At 51.3% G+C, this 14,570-nt stretch overlaps 1 protein-coding gene across 1 annotated transcript; it reads right to left on the reverse strand.

The window, feature by feature from the left end:
- Nucleotides 1-7,538: 7,538 nt before the first annotated feature.
- FKBP4 (FK506 binding protein 4, 59kDa) lies at nucleotides 7,539-14,525 on the reverse strand. Its single transcript, XM_010845013.1, has 9 exons — nucleotides 13,285-14,525; nucleotides 12,705-12,847; nucleotides 11,812-11,932; nucleotides 11,386-11,542; nucleotides 10,683-10,773; nucleotides 10,509-10,592; nucleotides 10,081-10,266; nucleotides 9,235-9,474; nucleotides 7,539-8,313 (listed from the first exon to the last, which is right to left on the reverse strand). Exons 1-9 carry the CDS (start codon nucleotides 13,499-13,501, stop codon nucleotides 8,206-8,208), a joined length of 1,347 nt encoding a protein of 448 aa, XP_010843315.1. The 5' UTR covers nucleotides 13,502-14,525; the 3' UTR covers nucleotides 7,539-8,205.
- Nucleotides 14,526-14,570: the final 45 nt, after the last annotated feature.

Raw genomic sequence — 14,570 nt, forward strand, 5'->3', positions numbered from 1 at the left:
GGTTGCTCATAACTTTCCTTCCAAGGAGTAAGCGTCTTTTAATTTCATGGCTGCAGTCACCATCTGCAGTGATTTTGGAGCCCAGAAAAATAAAGTCTGACACTGTTTCCACTGTTTCCCCATCTATTTCCCATGGAGTGATGGGACCGGATGCCATGATCTTCGTTTTCTGAATGTTGAGCTTTAAGCCAACTTTTTCACTCTCCACTTTGACTTTCATCAAGAGGCTTTTTAGTTCCTCTTCACTTTCTGCCATAAGGGTGGTGTCATCTGCATATCTGAGGTTATTGATATTTCTCCCGACAATCTTGATTCCAGCTTGTGTTTCTTCCAGTCCAGCGTTTCTCATGATGTACTCTGCATATAAGTTAAATAAGCAGGGTGACAATATACAGCCTTGACGTACTCCTTTCCCGATTTGGAACCAATCTGTTGTTCCATGTCCAGTTCTAACTGTTGCTTCCTGACCCGCATACAGATTTCTCAAGAGGCAGGTCAGGTGGTCTGGTATTCCCATCTCTTTCAGAATTTTCCACAGTTTATTGTTATCCACACAAAGGCTTTGGCATAGTCAATAAAGCAGAAATTGATGTTTTTCTGGAACTCTCTTGCTTTTTCCATGATCCAGATAGTCTTGAAATGAGGGTAGTGAATCGGACCAGCTTTTTAAAAAATGAAATAGAAAAAGCCAAGTAATCTCGAGTAGTAGGTAAGTATTATTTTTGTGAAACCTTTGTTTCAATTGTATATATTTATACATGTATATAGGGCTTCCCAGGTGGCACAGTGGTAAAGATTCTGCCTGCCAATGCGTGAGTTGCAGGAGACGCCTGTTGGATCCGTGTATTGTGAAGATCCCCTGGAGGAGGAAATGGCAACCCGCTGTGGTATTCTTGCCTGGGAAATTCAGTGGACAGAGGAGCCTGGCGGGCTACACTCCATGGGGTCGAAAAGAGTCAGATGCAACTGACCACACACATACATGTGAATACAGGCTTATTATGTAAAGAAATTTTTTTTCCATGGTGGGTGTGCTCTGTAGGTAAAAGTTTGAAAATCACTTGTAAAGCGCATACAGTCACTTGTAAGGCACATTGCACATATATTATCTCATGTAAGTAGTGCATGTGAGCTTGTGTGCCTGTTCCAGATTTTTTATTGAAAAAAACAGGTTCAGCAAGATAAAATAGGAAGGCAGAAAGTGATGGAGGTGGGTCAAACCAGAATTGTTTGAGCAAAAACCCACATCCTGTATTTGACTGCCAGAGTTCCCAGAAAAGTCCTCAGGCTAGAAATCAGGGTTGCTGGGATTCTGGGTCTGGTCTGGCGCTTCAGCACAAAGCTCTTGCACTCCTCAGGGGCCTCCATCTGTAGTGTAAATGGAACGTCCCCATCAAGTCTAGACTTGGAGTGAAACCTTCCATATTGAATCCAGTGCAGCCTTTCTTTGGGCTTCATCAGTCAGAGCGTCAAAAGTATTATTTGTGAGATTCTGCAGGTGCTCAGTGGGTTTTCAGGTTTAGGCCAGCAGGCCCAGACTAATCTACACATGGGTTTTTCAGGAGTCAACATTGTAAAAATAAGGACATCTACCTCACCCTGGTGGCTCAGTGGTATAGAATCCACCTGCCAATGCAGCTGATGCAGATTTGATCCCTGGGTTGGGAAGATCCCCTGGAGTAGGAAATGGCAACCCACTCCAGTATTCTTGCCTGGGAAATTCCATGGACAGAGGAGCATGGCAGGATACAGTCCATAGGAGTGACAGAGTCAGACACAACTTAGGGACTTATCTGGAGAAGTGGAATCATCTGACACAGTGGAAGAAAGCCCCAGGAGCTGGGGAGGGGTGGCACCTTTTGTCCTAGAGGTTCTGTGGCTCTCATGGCTCATTAGATGAGGACAGGGAGCAACTGGTCAGAATAGCAAGAGGAGGCAATCTGGACAGATGTTGGGCACAGTGCCCTCAGGTTTCTGTTTCATGCAAGGTCCATGCAAAAGGCCCTGGGTCACACACATATCAGTTCAGTTCAGCACTCAGTCATATCGACTCCCCGCGACCCCATGGACTGTAGCATGCTAGGCCTCGCTGTCCATCACCAACTTCTGGAGTTTATTCAAACTCGTGTCCATTGAGTCGGTGATGCCATTGAACCATCTCATCCTCTGTCGTCCCCTTCTCCCGCCCCCAATCTTTCCCAGCAGCAGGGTCTTTTCCAATGAGTCAGCTCTTCGCATCAGGTGGCCAGAGTACCAGAGTTTCAGCTTCAGCATCAATCCTTCCAGTGAATATTCAGGACTAATTTCCCCTAGGATGGACTGGTTAGATCACCTTGAAGTTCACGGGTCTCTCGAGTCTTCTCCAACACCACAAAAGCATCAATTCTTCGGCACTCAGCTTTCTTTATAGTCCAAACCCCACATCCATACATGACTACTGGAAGAACCATAGCTCTGACCAGACATTACTTTGTTGGCAAAGTAATGTCTCTGCTTTTTAACTTGCTGTATGGGCTGGTCATAGCTTTCCTTCCAAGGAGCGCCATGTGTGCCTAGTGCTGGAAGCCCACCTCCTCTATGGCGGGCACGTGTGCTGCTCACCTGGCTCTGCCACGTCTCCGTCCTCGCATCCTGGCTCCAGTCCCAAGCGTCCACCAGGTTTAAGGGGCGGAAAAACAACCAGTTTCAAAACGTTTATATCTGAATGTAGACTTAGTTTTGAATTGTGTTTTTCACTGTATGTATAACTCCGTTGTTTTTTTTTCCCAGCTCTTTCAGTGAAATAGTAAAATAATAAATAACCCGGGACAAAATACTTGAGGATCACCTCACCTCAGTCACCCAGTGCCCTGACCTGACCCAGCTCTCTTAAAGGGTACCCTGACCCAGCACCCACAGGAGCTTGGTTTATCTTCCTCATCACTTGGGCTTATTGTTCTTGACCTTTCTCTGCCGGGGTGCCTGTTTTTGTTTGCTCTGTCATGTCATGAAGGTCATGTTACTGTGATTACAACTTGGATTTATTGCCTCTTGGCTTTTGTCAAGAGAGCCAAATAAAGTTAGAAAGGAAGGAAAGATAGGTCTCCGGGAAATAAAGCATGAATCAGTGCCCACCCCCACCCCACCCCTGCCACGCCTCTCCCTTCTCTGTCAGTTACTTTTAACTGCACCAAGTGTTACAGTCACAGCGAGTGGAATACAGGCCCCGGCATTGCAGAGCCTTGCGGACAGAGGCCTGGCTCCACAAGGAGAGCCCTGACTCCACAAGGAGACTCCTGTTCTTGGCCCTTTCTGGTGAGATGATTGGTGGGTCTCCACTGGCACCATCTAGAGCTCAGCTCCTTTAGGACAGGCACTCTCAGCGTGGGTTTTGGCTTCCTCCCCAGTGCTGCCTAACCAGGCCTTCTTCTTGGTCAGATGACTTGGATGCAGTGTTCGTGTGGGTGGCATATTCTCTACAAACCAATAGCCAAACAATAGGTTCAGTAGAAACCTGCTAATAGCAGGGCAAGGGGAGGTGCGTCAAGCGGGAAGCATTTCCTGGGAGACTGTCCACTTCTCCCCGAGTAGACATGGGTTGTTCTGTTCAGGGTGTGGACCTAGGATGCTCAGTAAGAGACGGGAGCTTTCAAGAAATCTCTTCCTGTATGTGAGACCCAGAGCCGCTCACCATCCAGAGGGCACGGCCAGAGCTTCCAGTGGGCTCAGTGTGAGACTCCACCAGTCTGACTCATGATGCACCTTAGCACACGGAGGGTTCTAGGGCCCTGAAGCACAGAAACCTGTCCCTCAGACTTGACTTGACCTAGAATTTAGGCAGAATAACAGTGCAGGCAGCTGTGCTCTGAGAGACGTGGTTACTCAGAGTCCCCCCACCACCACAGGTCTGGCCCTATTAGGATCCCGAGCTCAGGAAGGCTTTGCTCTCAGAACCCGTCTGGGCTGCTGTCCAAGACTCTGCTGCTGCTGCTAAGTCACTTCAGTCGTGTCCGACTCTGTGCAACCCCATAGATGGCAGCCCACCAGGCTTCCCCATCCCTGGGACTCTCCAGGCAAGAACACTGGAGTGGGTTGCCATTTCCTTCTCCAATGCATAAAAGTAAAAAGTGAAAGTGAAGTTGCTCAGTCGTGTCCAACTCTTCACGACCCCATGGACTGCAGCCTATGAGGCTCCTCCGTCCATGGGACTTTCCAGGCAAGAGTACTGGAGTGGGTTGCCATTGCCTTTTCCGTTCAAGAATCTACTGCCCGTTAACTGAAGGATGAAGAGTAGTTCTTGTCACTGAAGGCCAAACGTGAGGAAATGGGCAAAGGATGGTAAACATGTTTTAGAGCTGGATTGAGGTGGTCATGCAACGTTGTAATTGGACTAAGTGCCACGGAATTGTTCCCTTTGAATGGGTAAAACTATGTGAATTTCACCTCAAAAAGAAAAAAAGCAAACAAACCCAGAACCACATTCTGTGTGAGGCACTTCTCACCATGGAACCTGAGACTGGAGATCTCGAGGAACGTGTGTGTCTTGGATGGGGGAACAGGTATGACTGGTCCTCACCTCTAGTCAGGGGACTCTCGGAGTTCTAAAGGCCTTGATTTTTCTTGGTCATTCCTCCTTAGAACCACTTTGTAAATCTTTCACATCCTGTTTGCCTCCCAAAGCAGTGTATTTAGTGTTGTTCATTACATGCTAATAAGGTTTTGTTACGTTTCAGAATTAAGGATTGTTGGTGCATCCACATTATCAGAGGTTGGCAAGCAGCTGGGGAACTCGGGCGGTAAAGCCAGCATAACGATTTCCAGAAAGAGAACAGAGATGTCTTCTCTCTTACGTTGGCTTTTCTCGGGACTGCCCTGAGCCCACTGCCATTTCCACCTGAGGGTTACCTGGCTTTGAGGAGGGCTCAGGTGGTCAGAGGAAAGGCAATGGCACCCCACTCCAGTACTCTTGCCTGGAGAATACCATGGATGGAGGAGCCTGGTAGGCTGTGGTCCATGGGGTCGAGAAGAGTCTGACACGACTGAGCGACTTTGCTTTCACTTTTCACTTTCATGCATTGGAGAAGGAAATGGCAACCCACTCCAGTGTTCTTGCCTGGAGAATCCCACAGAGCCTGGCAGACTACAGTCCATAGGCTCACAGAGTCGGACACGACTGAAGCAACTTTCCAAGTACAGGTGGTCAGGGACAGGGGAGGCTGGTCTTTAAGACAGAAGGAGTAAGGCATCAAAGGTTCTATGGTGTAATTCTTGATTTTCAAGCAATAGTTTCCTGAAAGGGAACTCCTTGTTACTAGTCCTGCCGAAAATGTCTTTCATCTGTTCTTTTTCCAACTGAAACAGTGGACACAGTTGAGCCTCTCATGCAGACTGATGTGGAGGGGAGTCCAGCGTACCACCGCTGGGAGGGCAGGCTGGCCCCACCCCATGGGGTGACCTACAGCCCAGATGGGCTGGGAAGGTGTGGTCGGGGCTTAAGCCTGTAGAGATTTATCTGCCACGCAGGGTCCCTGGTGCTCAAGGGAACACTGGGGTGCCTTTCATGGGACCAGAGGTGGGTGGGGGGGCCCCACAGCAATGCTGGAAGGAGGCTGCTGGAACCAGGACTGCAGATACTCAGGAGATAAAATCTATAGAACGTGATGTTCAGACCAGCACTAGAACAAGATAAACCCTGTTTAAAATTTTCCAGAAACCACTTTAACTCTGCAGGAACCACTCAGGCCTGGTTGCTACTAGTTCTGTCTACTCCACATTTTCTGCATGGAAAGATTTAGGCATTGGTGAGGAGGGTGCAGCTGCCTGGCAGACGCACTTGCAGCTGACCCAGAGCAGAATGGAGTAGGAGGTGCATTTATCTTTAACCTTAAAGGCTTCTAACTGCTTTAGTAAAACATCTTCAGAAGACAGTTTTAATGTTACATAGGCCAGAATTTGTCCAGTTCAGGGTTCTGAGTGCAGTTTTTCTTTCCCAGTTATATTTCAAATTCTTAGAATCCTGCGGAAGCACCCAGAGGTGGAAGGACCCTCACACTTTTTTTTTTCTTCCCATCTCCATTTTTGCAGATGAGCAGAGGTTCAACTTCCCCAAGGTTTCATGAACCTCAGGCCACTCTGGATTTGGTTAAGAGGTCATCTCACATTCCAGGCAGACCTTCTTCCCATTCAAGTTCTGAACCTTGGTTTCCTCGCCTGTAATCCGGGGCAATGCCTCTTTCTGTGGAATGGTTTCAAGGATCCAAGTTAATCCGTGTGACGCTCTTGGTTTAGGGCTGGGTTTATATCGCAAGTGCTTACCGAGGGTTATCTGTATCATGGGCTGTGACACCAGGACACAAACCCTAAGCCCAGGGCGTTGCTGTGACCCCAGCAGAAAGCAAGCAGAAGCGCTGGGAGACAACAGGCGAATTTTCGTTCTGGCTCCAGCAGCAGCTGTGCTCTATGGCTTGGTGAACCTTTCCACACACAAGTGAGTCCTGCACCATGACAAAGAATGGAGAAAAGTCCTCCTGGAAGTAACTGTACAGGCATGTGGCATATATCGTGCACTCTATCACGGTGCAGGAAGGAATGGACAGCCCACACAGGGGCAGAAAGGCACACAGGCTCTGGCTTGCAGTCAGGAGCATCTGGACAAGACATGTGATGCCTCACTTGTGCCCCTTGGCTTCTCTCAGAGCCCTGGAATGCTGCAAAAGCCATGGGTCAAAGCATGGCGAGAAAGCAGCAAAAGCTTTCCCCCCATTGAGGCCAGGCAACAAGCTGGAGCAGAGAAGGCAGTGGCACCCCACTCCAGTACTCTTGCCTGGAAAATCCCATGGACGGAGGGGCCTGGTGGGCTGCAGTCCATGGGGTCGCTAGGAGTCGGACACGACTGAGCGACTTCATTTTCACTCTTCACTTTCATGCATTGGAGAAGGAAATGGCAACCCACTCCAGTGTTCTTGCCTGGAGAATCCCAGGGATGGGGGAGCCTGGTGGGCTGTCGTCTATGGGGTCACACAGAATCGGACACGACTGAAGCGTCCTAGCAGCAGCAAGCTGGAGAGTGGGCCCGAGCGGCTGTCAGTGCCGTCAGGCTTTGTAACTATTCGTCCCTGTTCCCGTGTGTACAAGGTGACAGGTATTGCTAACACCAGGGGTTTCACTCTGTAAGGAAGCCAAGAAAGCTTGAACACTCTACTGAATTGCTTAGGCAGAAGCCAAAACATTGAACCTCAAAGCAAACTCAGTAGTTTGGTCCCAGAAGTTTAGATGTTTGTATATTTTCCTAAGCAGTTAGGAAAAGAAAAACCAGAACTACTAAGACCTGCCAGGCTGCTGCAGGGAGGGATGTGGGGAACCCCTGGCCAGGCCTTCAGCGCAGGCCCTGCTGTAGTCCACGCAGTGCCCAGCAGGCCCTCCTAGACCGCTGCACAAGTCTGCTGCACTGCAGGTGGGGCTGGGCACAAGGTGGGCGGCTCCCTGAGCTTTGCCCCAACCGTGCAGCCGCCCACACCCACCCTGAGGCTGAACAGAGAAAGGGCTGCCCGACACCCAGGTTTTTAGTGTTTCCACTTTATTGCTCAAGCACGGAACTTGAGGCAAGCCTGGACCTTCAGCAACGTGCAGAGAAGAGGCTGAGGGGGTGGGGATGCGACCTGGCTGAAAAGGGACACTGACAGGAGGGGGTACAAGGGTGGTCACCATGACACCAGAAGACAGCATCAGCCGCAACAACTGGGCTGAGGAGGAAGGGAGTGGAGGTAACGGGCACAGCAGTGGTTTTCCCATGCCCCTAGCACCCACATGGAGGCCGCGTGTTTGGAAACGGACCAGGAGGAGGGAGGAGGGGAAGTGGCTGCCCAGGAGGAGTCTCCCTGTCCACCCTGCCTTCTTGTCGGACCTCACATCCCTACCACTCGCCCCTTCTACTATCTGAAAAATGGACACAGCAAACAGGAAGCAAAATAAATTAACATTCTGATGAGTGTGCGTGTGGAGGGACATTCATTCATGTGGAATGGAGTGGGGGGAGGGGAGACACCACCTAAAATGACCCCCCCACCCCCCAGCCTGCTCCTCTCTCCCTTCCCCCAAAGCCACCATCCAACCAGATAGAAAAATAAAGGTCTAATTCACTCAAAATTCTTCAGTTTGTACAAAACTAACAGGGTGGAGTAGGGTGGGGGGCGGGCAGGCAGCCATGGGGACAGGGCTGGGGCAAGGCTATGCTTCCGCCTCCACCTGAGGCTGGCCCCCAGCCACGTCGTTCTTCGGCTCGTCCCTCATCTCGGCGTCAGCTGGCTGGTCTCCCGCAGCCACTGTGGCCTTGGCCTGTGAGAAGGGAAGAGGGGCAGGGCGTCAACACCAGTTCTCATTTGGCCCTCTCCCCTGACGAGAAAGCTGACTGTCACTCCAGGCCCCCACTCACCTGCCTGTACCCAAGTGATCGCCCTGCACACTGACACCACGGAGTCTGTACCCAAAACCCGCACGCCACATAAAAAATAGTACACACGAACTTCCAACAGAATTACAGAGACCAGACACACCTGTGCATGCGTGTACAGAATCAGGGACTCATCGTTTATTGCAATACTACGGAAAACTGAACTTGGCCATGGCAGGGCACTGAACGCTTCAAATATAGCTAGTTCAAACTGGTTTAAAATACACATTGGATTTTGAAGTGCCACGTGTTAAAATATTTAGATACCTTGGGTCGATTAAATATTAAAATTAACTTCACCTATTTTACTTGTTTTTAAACACAGCTACTAGGAATTTAAAATTAGAAATGTGGTTTGTATTATATTTCTGTTAGTGCAGGCTTAGAACACAGAGACTAAGAAGCAGGGAACAGGGTAAATAAGATACGATACACCCACTCAGTGAAATACTACATGAGCTCTTTTGCACGTTGATGTAAATGAGCTTCAGGTGTGACGTCCAAGAAGCACAAGGCACAGGCAGGAGGCAGCGCCTGCTGCCCTACACCCGGGAGCACTGCCTGCCCTGCAGCCTTTTTACTACAGGCTCTTCTGTGCACTTTGAATCCAACTATCACCTCTTTAAACCTCAGGTTCTTAAACCTGTGTTTTACTAATGGGCACAGAGAATACAGGGCGGGAAGCACAACAGAACATCCAGCTCCCAACCCGCAGGGCCTGAGCAGGGACAACACACAGGGATACACACAGACTGGCACGGGACCAGGTGATGGCACCTCCTCCCGTCCACCCTGCCCATCCTCACCTTGGTCTCCTCCTCAGCCAGCCTCTCAAACATGTTGGCGTAGAGCTTCTTCTCCTTCTCAAGCTGCTTGCGGATGCGCTGCTGGCACACGACCAGCTGGGCCTTGGCCGCCTTGTTGCTGGGGTAGAGCTGCAGAACCTTCTGGAAGTCAGCCCGTGCCAAGTCAAAGTCATTCACTGCCAGGTGGGCCTCTCCTCGGCGGAAGAGGCCTTTCTCATTGTTGCTGTCTAGTTCCAGGGCCTAAGACACACAGAGGAGCAGCAGCAAATCTCAGATCCTCCCAAGTCACTGCTGGTGAGAGGAGCCCCACCCCCGATGAACAGGTCTTGGGCACCACGTGGAAAGGACCTGAGGCTAGGAAGGCACCTCGTTTAGCCGAGGCACACAGGAAAACGGGCCTTCAGATGAAAACCACCTGGACGCTAACACGCTCTTCTCTTTCTGGGGGGCAGGGGAACCATGTGGCTCATGGCTTGGTTCCCCACCAGGGATCCACGCGCCCCAGGGATAGAAACGCAGAGTCCTAACCACTGGACCTCCAGGGAAGCCCATCCCCCTTCAGAATAAAGCGGGTACAGGAGGGAGAGGCAGAGGGCCAGGAGGGGAGAATGCTGGACTGGTTCCTCCAACCAGTGCTTCCACTCGCCTCTGTGCCCTTGTCCTTGACCTTAACTAAGCCAAAAACCCGCTTGCTTCCCACACTGCTGCCTGTGGGCCTCCACCTCAGAGCCCCACAGCTCCATCCTGCCTCCCCTGCCCTAGTCACCAAGGCCAAGTTTCAGGCACACCGGGGGCGCACCCAGCCCTGCCTGGACACACCGCCCTCACCCGCCTAAGGAGCCTCACCTTGTTACAGTTCTCAATGGCAGCGGAGAAGGCTTGTAGCTTCAGATGACACATGGCCAGGTTGAGGTGGGAGGCCAGCCGAAGGGCCTGCGCCTTCTCTGCGTCCTCATCAGAGAAGCTGGACTCGTATTCCAGCCAGGACACAATCTTCTTGTACTGCAGCACAGCTTGCTTGTACTTGCCTTCCTACAAGCGGGGGCAGGCTCAGGCACCTAGCACAGGCTCGGCGGCCCCAGGCTGTCACAGCCCGTGGACACCAGTGACCCAGGGGTATGAGAGTCATGACCCGCCCCGCCCCAACCCGACCAGCCAGCTCAGATCCTCTTGGTGACAGCTGCAGGTACCAGCCTGTCCACTTCCTGGCAGAAAGCCCGCTGCCATGGCAGAGCCCACCCTGGGAGTGTCTGAGGACCTCGCTGCGGGCTCACCTTGAAGTACACAGTGCCTCGCTCCTTCACTATGGTGCTCTGCTCCAGCTTCTCCTCTGAACTCATCTCCCAGGACTCCTTGGCCTGCCATACCCCAAAGGAGAAAAACAAGCTGTCAGCCGCCCCAAGGAGTTACGTCCGAGGTGGTGCAGGGAAGACCCTGAACGAACTCACCTTCTCAAAACTCTTGAGATGTATTTCATACTTCAGCTCAGCATTTGGTGGGATCTGGAACTTCTCCTTCCCAGCACTGCCGAAAGCATATCTGTGGTGGCAAGAAAACACCAGGTCGTTTCTTAACTTGCTTCATACTTAAAAGGTTTCCTGCAAAGTGCCCTCCCCATCCCTTTGGTCTTGGTGCAAACTTCCCTGCTTGGCAAAATCTTCCCTGATGCTTCTTCACACAGTTAGTTGGGCTCTTACATCTTACACATCATTCTAGTAACTCACATTACGCACTGGCACGATTATCTCCCTGAGCAGAGAGCCATTAGAAGGTGGGAACAATGTCTCTGAACACCAAGGAATTTTCTGCACTGTGTCTGGCACATAGTAGGTATGTTTCAACAAACATTAGTAACGACTCAATTAACAGGAGATGAAAATCTTGGGCTGGGAAAGGTAATCTCCACAGCCATAACTGAAGAGATGAGGTTTTGATTCAAAAAGATGTGGGTGATTGTGGCCACGCTCCTGAGTACAACAGAGGTCCTGAGGTGTCTGTGCCGAGTGACCAGCACATAGTGACTGCTGGCAGGGGAGGATACAACTGGCTATACAATACAGGCTGGCTCTACAACTCACCTGGACAAGATCTGACCTCAGTTCGCCCACCTGCTCTACAGACTGCCCACACCTGGGCCAGAGCTGGCCTCACCTGGGCTTGAGATACACAATGGAATGTTCTCCTTTTTCCATGCGCTGGATGGCTTTCTCCAGCCCACAGGGCAGATCCATGCTCTCCCCCTCGCCGACCTCAAAGCGGAGCTCCCGCCGGTCAAACACCTGGTCCTTGAAGTATCCTTCCAGTGCAACTGGCGTGGCAGACAGACAATGCACTGGATTTGAGTGGGCTGGTGACTAAGGGATGCACCAGCCACCCCCAGCCACCCCCCTGCCCTGTCCCTTCCTACTCCCCAGATGCCTTTCTGCATTCTCAGATGGAGGGATGTTAAGAGAATGTGGTTCAATCCCTCACTTTACAGATAAGAAAGCTGGATCACAGAAAGGTATGGACCTGCCCACAGCCACCCAGGCCCTGCACAGCGGAGCCCGAGTGAGAACCCCAGATTGTGAGCCTCACCCTCCACGAGAGCACCTTCGTTGGGCTTGGCATAGCCCTCCCCCCGCGTCCGTATTCTCCTGATGATTCCGCCGTCCTCCTCTTCTGTCAGGTCCTCACCCTTGAACTCGAACAGCTCCACCTGTGGGACAAGATGTAAGGATCCATGCTCCCCTCTCTCCCACAAGAGTCCCTAGTAAGGGCCAGAGCAGGTCTGACTGCACAGGCAGCCACACCAGGAGTGGACCAAGTGGCTAAGTTCTCAGGAGCGGCCCTGGTCTCGACCTTGCTATCAGTCTCCTTAATGACTGCCCTATAGAACAAGCACGTGTTCCAGATGGTCCTAATTCAGCTGCTAGACAAGCTCCATCCGACAGGCATTAGAAATGACCCCACATCTCTCACTAGTCTTTCCAACATTCTCCAAGCCTCCACTGCGTAGGGCTCAACCATCTGTGAGTCTTAACACAGTGAAGTTCCATCTTCTCAGCAAAGGCTTGCCCCTTGCCTCGACCCATGCGAGAAGCATCTCTGCCCGCATCTTATCTCCAGGGCACCAATGTTCTCCACTGTCAGTCATGACTGCATGGAGCCTGTGACCTCCCAATTCCTTCGTGTTGGTCCACCTCCCTCTGAGCACCCCTCTCGAGATGAATAGGCCTCAAGCCCTCACCCCGCTGCTTGAAGTCTGAAAGAGGGGCTTGCGGTCACCTCCCCCCAACTGAAACCTGCCCACTGACAGTTCTCTGGCAGTAGCAGTAGGTGATGCGCACTCCCTGTCTTCCCTCCCCTGAGAGCAGGCCCTCAGCCTTGGCTACATTGTCTCCAAGCAGCAGGAAGGGCTGGAGGGCAGCCAGACCCTGGGCTGAGATAAGGTTGGCTCTCTGCCTGGCCCTCTGTGGCTGGACACTCACCTCAAACACAAGCGTGGCGTTGGGAGGGATCTTCGGGGGGCTGCCCGCTAAGCCATAGGCGTACTCTGGCTTGCAGGTGATATGGCACACTTCACCCACCTTCATGGTCGCTACAGCAATATCCCAAGCCTTGATGACCTCCCCTGTAGGTACAGAAAAGAAACAGGTCCTCTTTGGCAGGGATCTCCCTCTGGGTTCAAACAGTGGCCTGAGAGACTTACTGTCCCATGCCCAAAGGGAAGCTGGGTACTATTTAGAAATGGGACCAGGAAGGTAGAAAATCTGGTTGCGATAAATGGTATCAGGTCTCAGACCTCTCAAAAAAAAGAAAAAAAGAAAAATCACTCAACTCTGAAATAAAGAGGTTCAAGAAAACAAGGCAGTCTACCCCAGAAAAGGAAGCAAGGTTTTTGAAGGTGATCAAGGCAATGAGAGATTAAAAAAATCAATAGTTTCAGGACAGTGGAAATTAAAAAAAGAACTGTTAATAAGCTGCTCCCTGTTTAAGCTTCTGAGAATACGGTTTCTGTTTGTGACAGCGCACACACCCCAGTCCTAAGAGCCTGCTAACCATGCCCACCTTTCCCCAGGTCGAAGGAGAACCTGTCCTTGCGGTCCAGGCTGGAGTCGAACTTGGTGCCATCAAGCAGCCAGCCTGTGTAGTGGACAAAGACTCGGTCCCCAATCATGGGTATCTCCGTGCCAGTGCCCTCTCGCTTGATGACCTGGAAGGAAGGGAAGGAGAAAAGGTTGAGTCCCTGGGGATGGACACAGAGAGGAACCATGACTGTTCGCATGCCTCTGGCCAGAATGTAAACGGTCTCTTCTGCCTCCTTGCAAGTAACTCAACAAACCCATCATCAAATGACTCTGCTGTGGGCTTTGGCTAGAATTAAACTGACCTCCCTTTCTTGGACCATGACATGACTTGGTTTGAAACACTGGAGACAAAACACCTGAGATCATTTTTGCTGTTACGATCTTAAAGAAGTCACTTTAACTCTCTAAACTGACCACATTTGTAAAGTAGTGATGATAAACCCTATCAGAGTGGTTACAGGACTAAACCAGTAAAACAATGAATTTATCAGCAGCAAAGGGGAAAGTATTTATGCTACATTTCCTCATGCTTCCTAAACTCCAGTCATCCAATCAGGTCTGGTTTAGAGAGAAGAGGGAAACCAGAAAGTCCAGGAGAGGTTAAGAGCAATTACCAGCTTACAAGTGAGCCAAGGGCCTTTGAGCAGGAGGCCCTAGGCTCTGACCTGGGACTTGAGCGTTCCTGACTGGTAGGCTACTGCAGTCCTTGAAGTCAGGGCCAGAATATTTCCCAGTGTTTAGAAGAACCTGCTTCTCTTCTTTAGCGTTTATAAAAAGGTGGTCTACCTGGTTAAGTGTGCAAGTTACCCTCTAAAGGAAAGCTCCCACGATGCAAGGCACATGGACTTGAGTAAACAGAAAAGTGAAAAGGTGGTGTGGAGAATGAAAAGGGGAAATGGGGGTCTCCCTGGAAGCCCGCGTGCACACTGGGAGAGCAGCCAGGTGCGTTTCTGAAACGGCTAAGAAGCTCGCCGAGGTCTCCAACCTGCCCTGGCCACACGCACACGTGGGCTGAGCTGCGGGAAGCCAGGAGAAGCAGAAAGACTGGGTGAAGATAGGAACGAAGCCGGGCTAGGATTTCGCCATCCTGGACAGCGCAGAACCTGCTCCGAACCGCGGCCGGTTGTCCTGACCCGGGTCACGACGCCCTGCTGCCTGGCTCCTCCAGCCGTAACACGGTTTACGGCGCCCAACCAAAGCACCTCCTCCCAGTCCCGCACCCCGCGCTCAAGAAGGCCCCGGGCCGGGGGTGGAGTGGGGTGGGGT

Source organism: Bison bison, unplaced genomic scaffold (genome assembly GCF_000754665.1).
Source record: "Bison bison bison isolate TAMUID 2011002044 unplaced genomic scaffold, Bison_UMD1.0 scf7180017864213, whole genome shotgun sequence".
In the NCBI taxonomy this organism is placed as follows: domain Eukaryota; kingdom Metazoa; phylum Chordata; class Mammalia; order Artiodactyla; family Bovidae; genus Bison; species Bison bison.

Bases quoted from the DNA above. Each gene is read 5' to 3' on its own strand.
- FKBP4 (XM_010845013.1), bottom strand. From the start codon at position 13,501: ATGCGAACAGTCATGGTTCCTCTCTGTGTCCATCCCCAGGGACTCAAC. The intron at 11,933-12,704 runs GTGAGTGTCCAG...CTTGTCCCACAG, and splicing joins ACGCCACGCTTGTGTTTGAG to GTGGAGCTGTTCGAGTTCAA. The intron at 10,267-10,508 runs GTGAGCCCGCAG...CCCCGCTTGTAG, and splicing joins GAGGCACTGTGTACTTCAAG to GAAGGCAAGTACAAGCAAGC.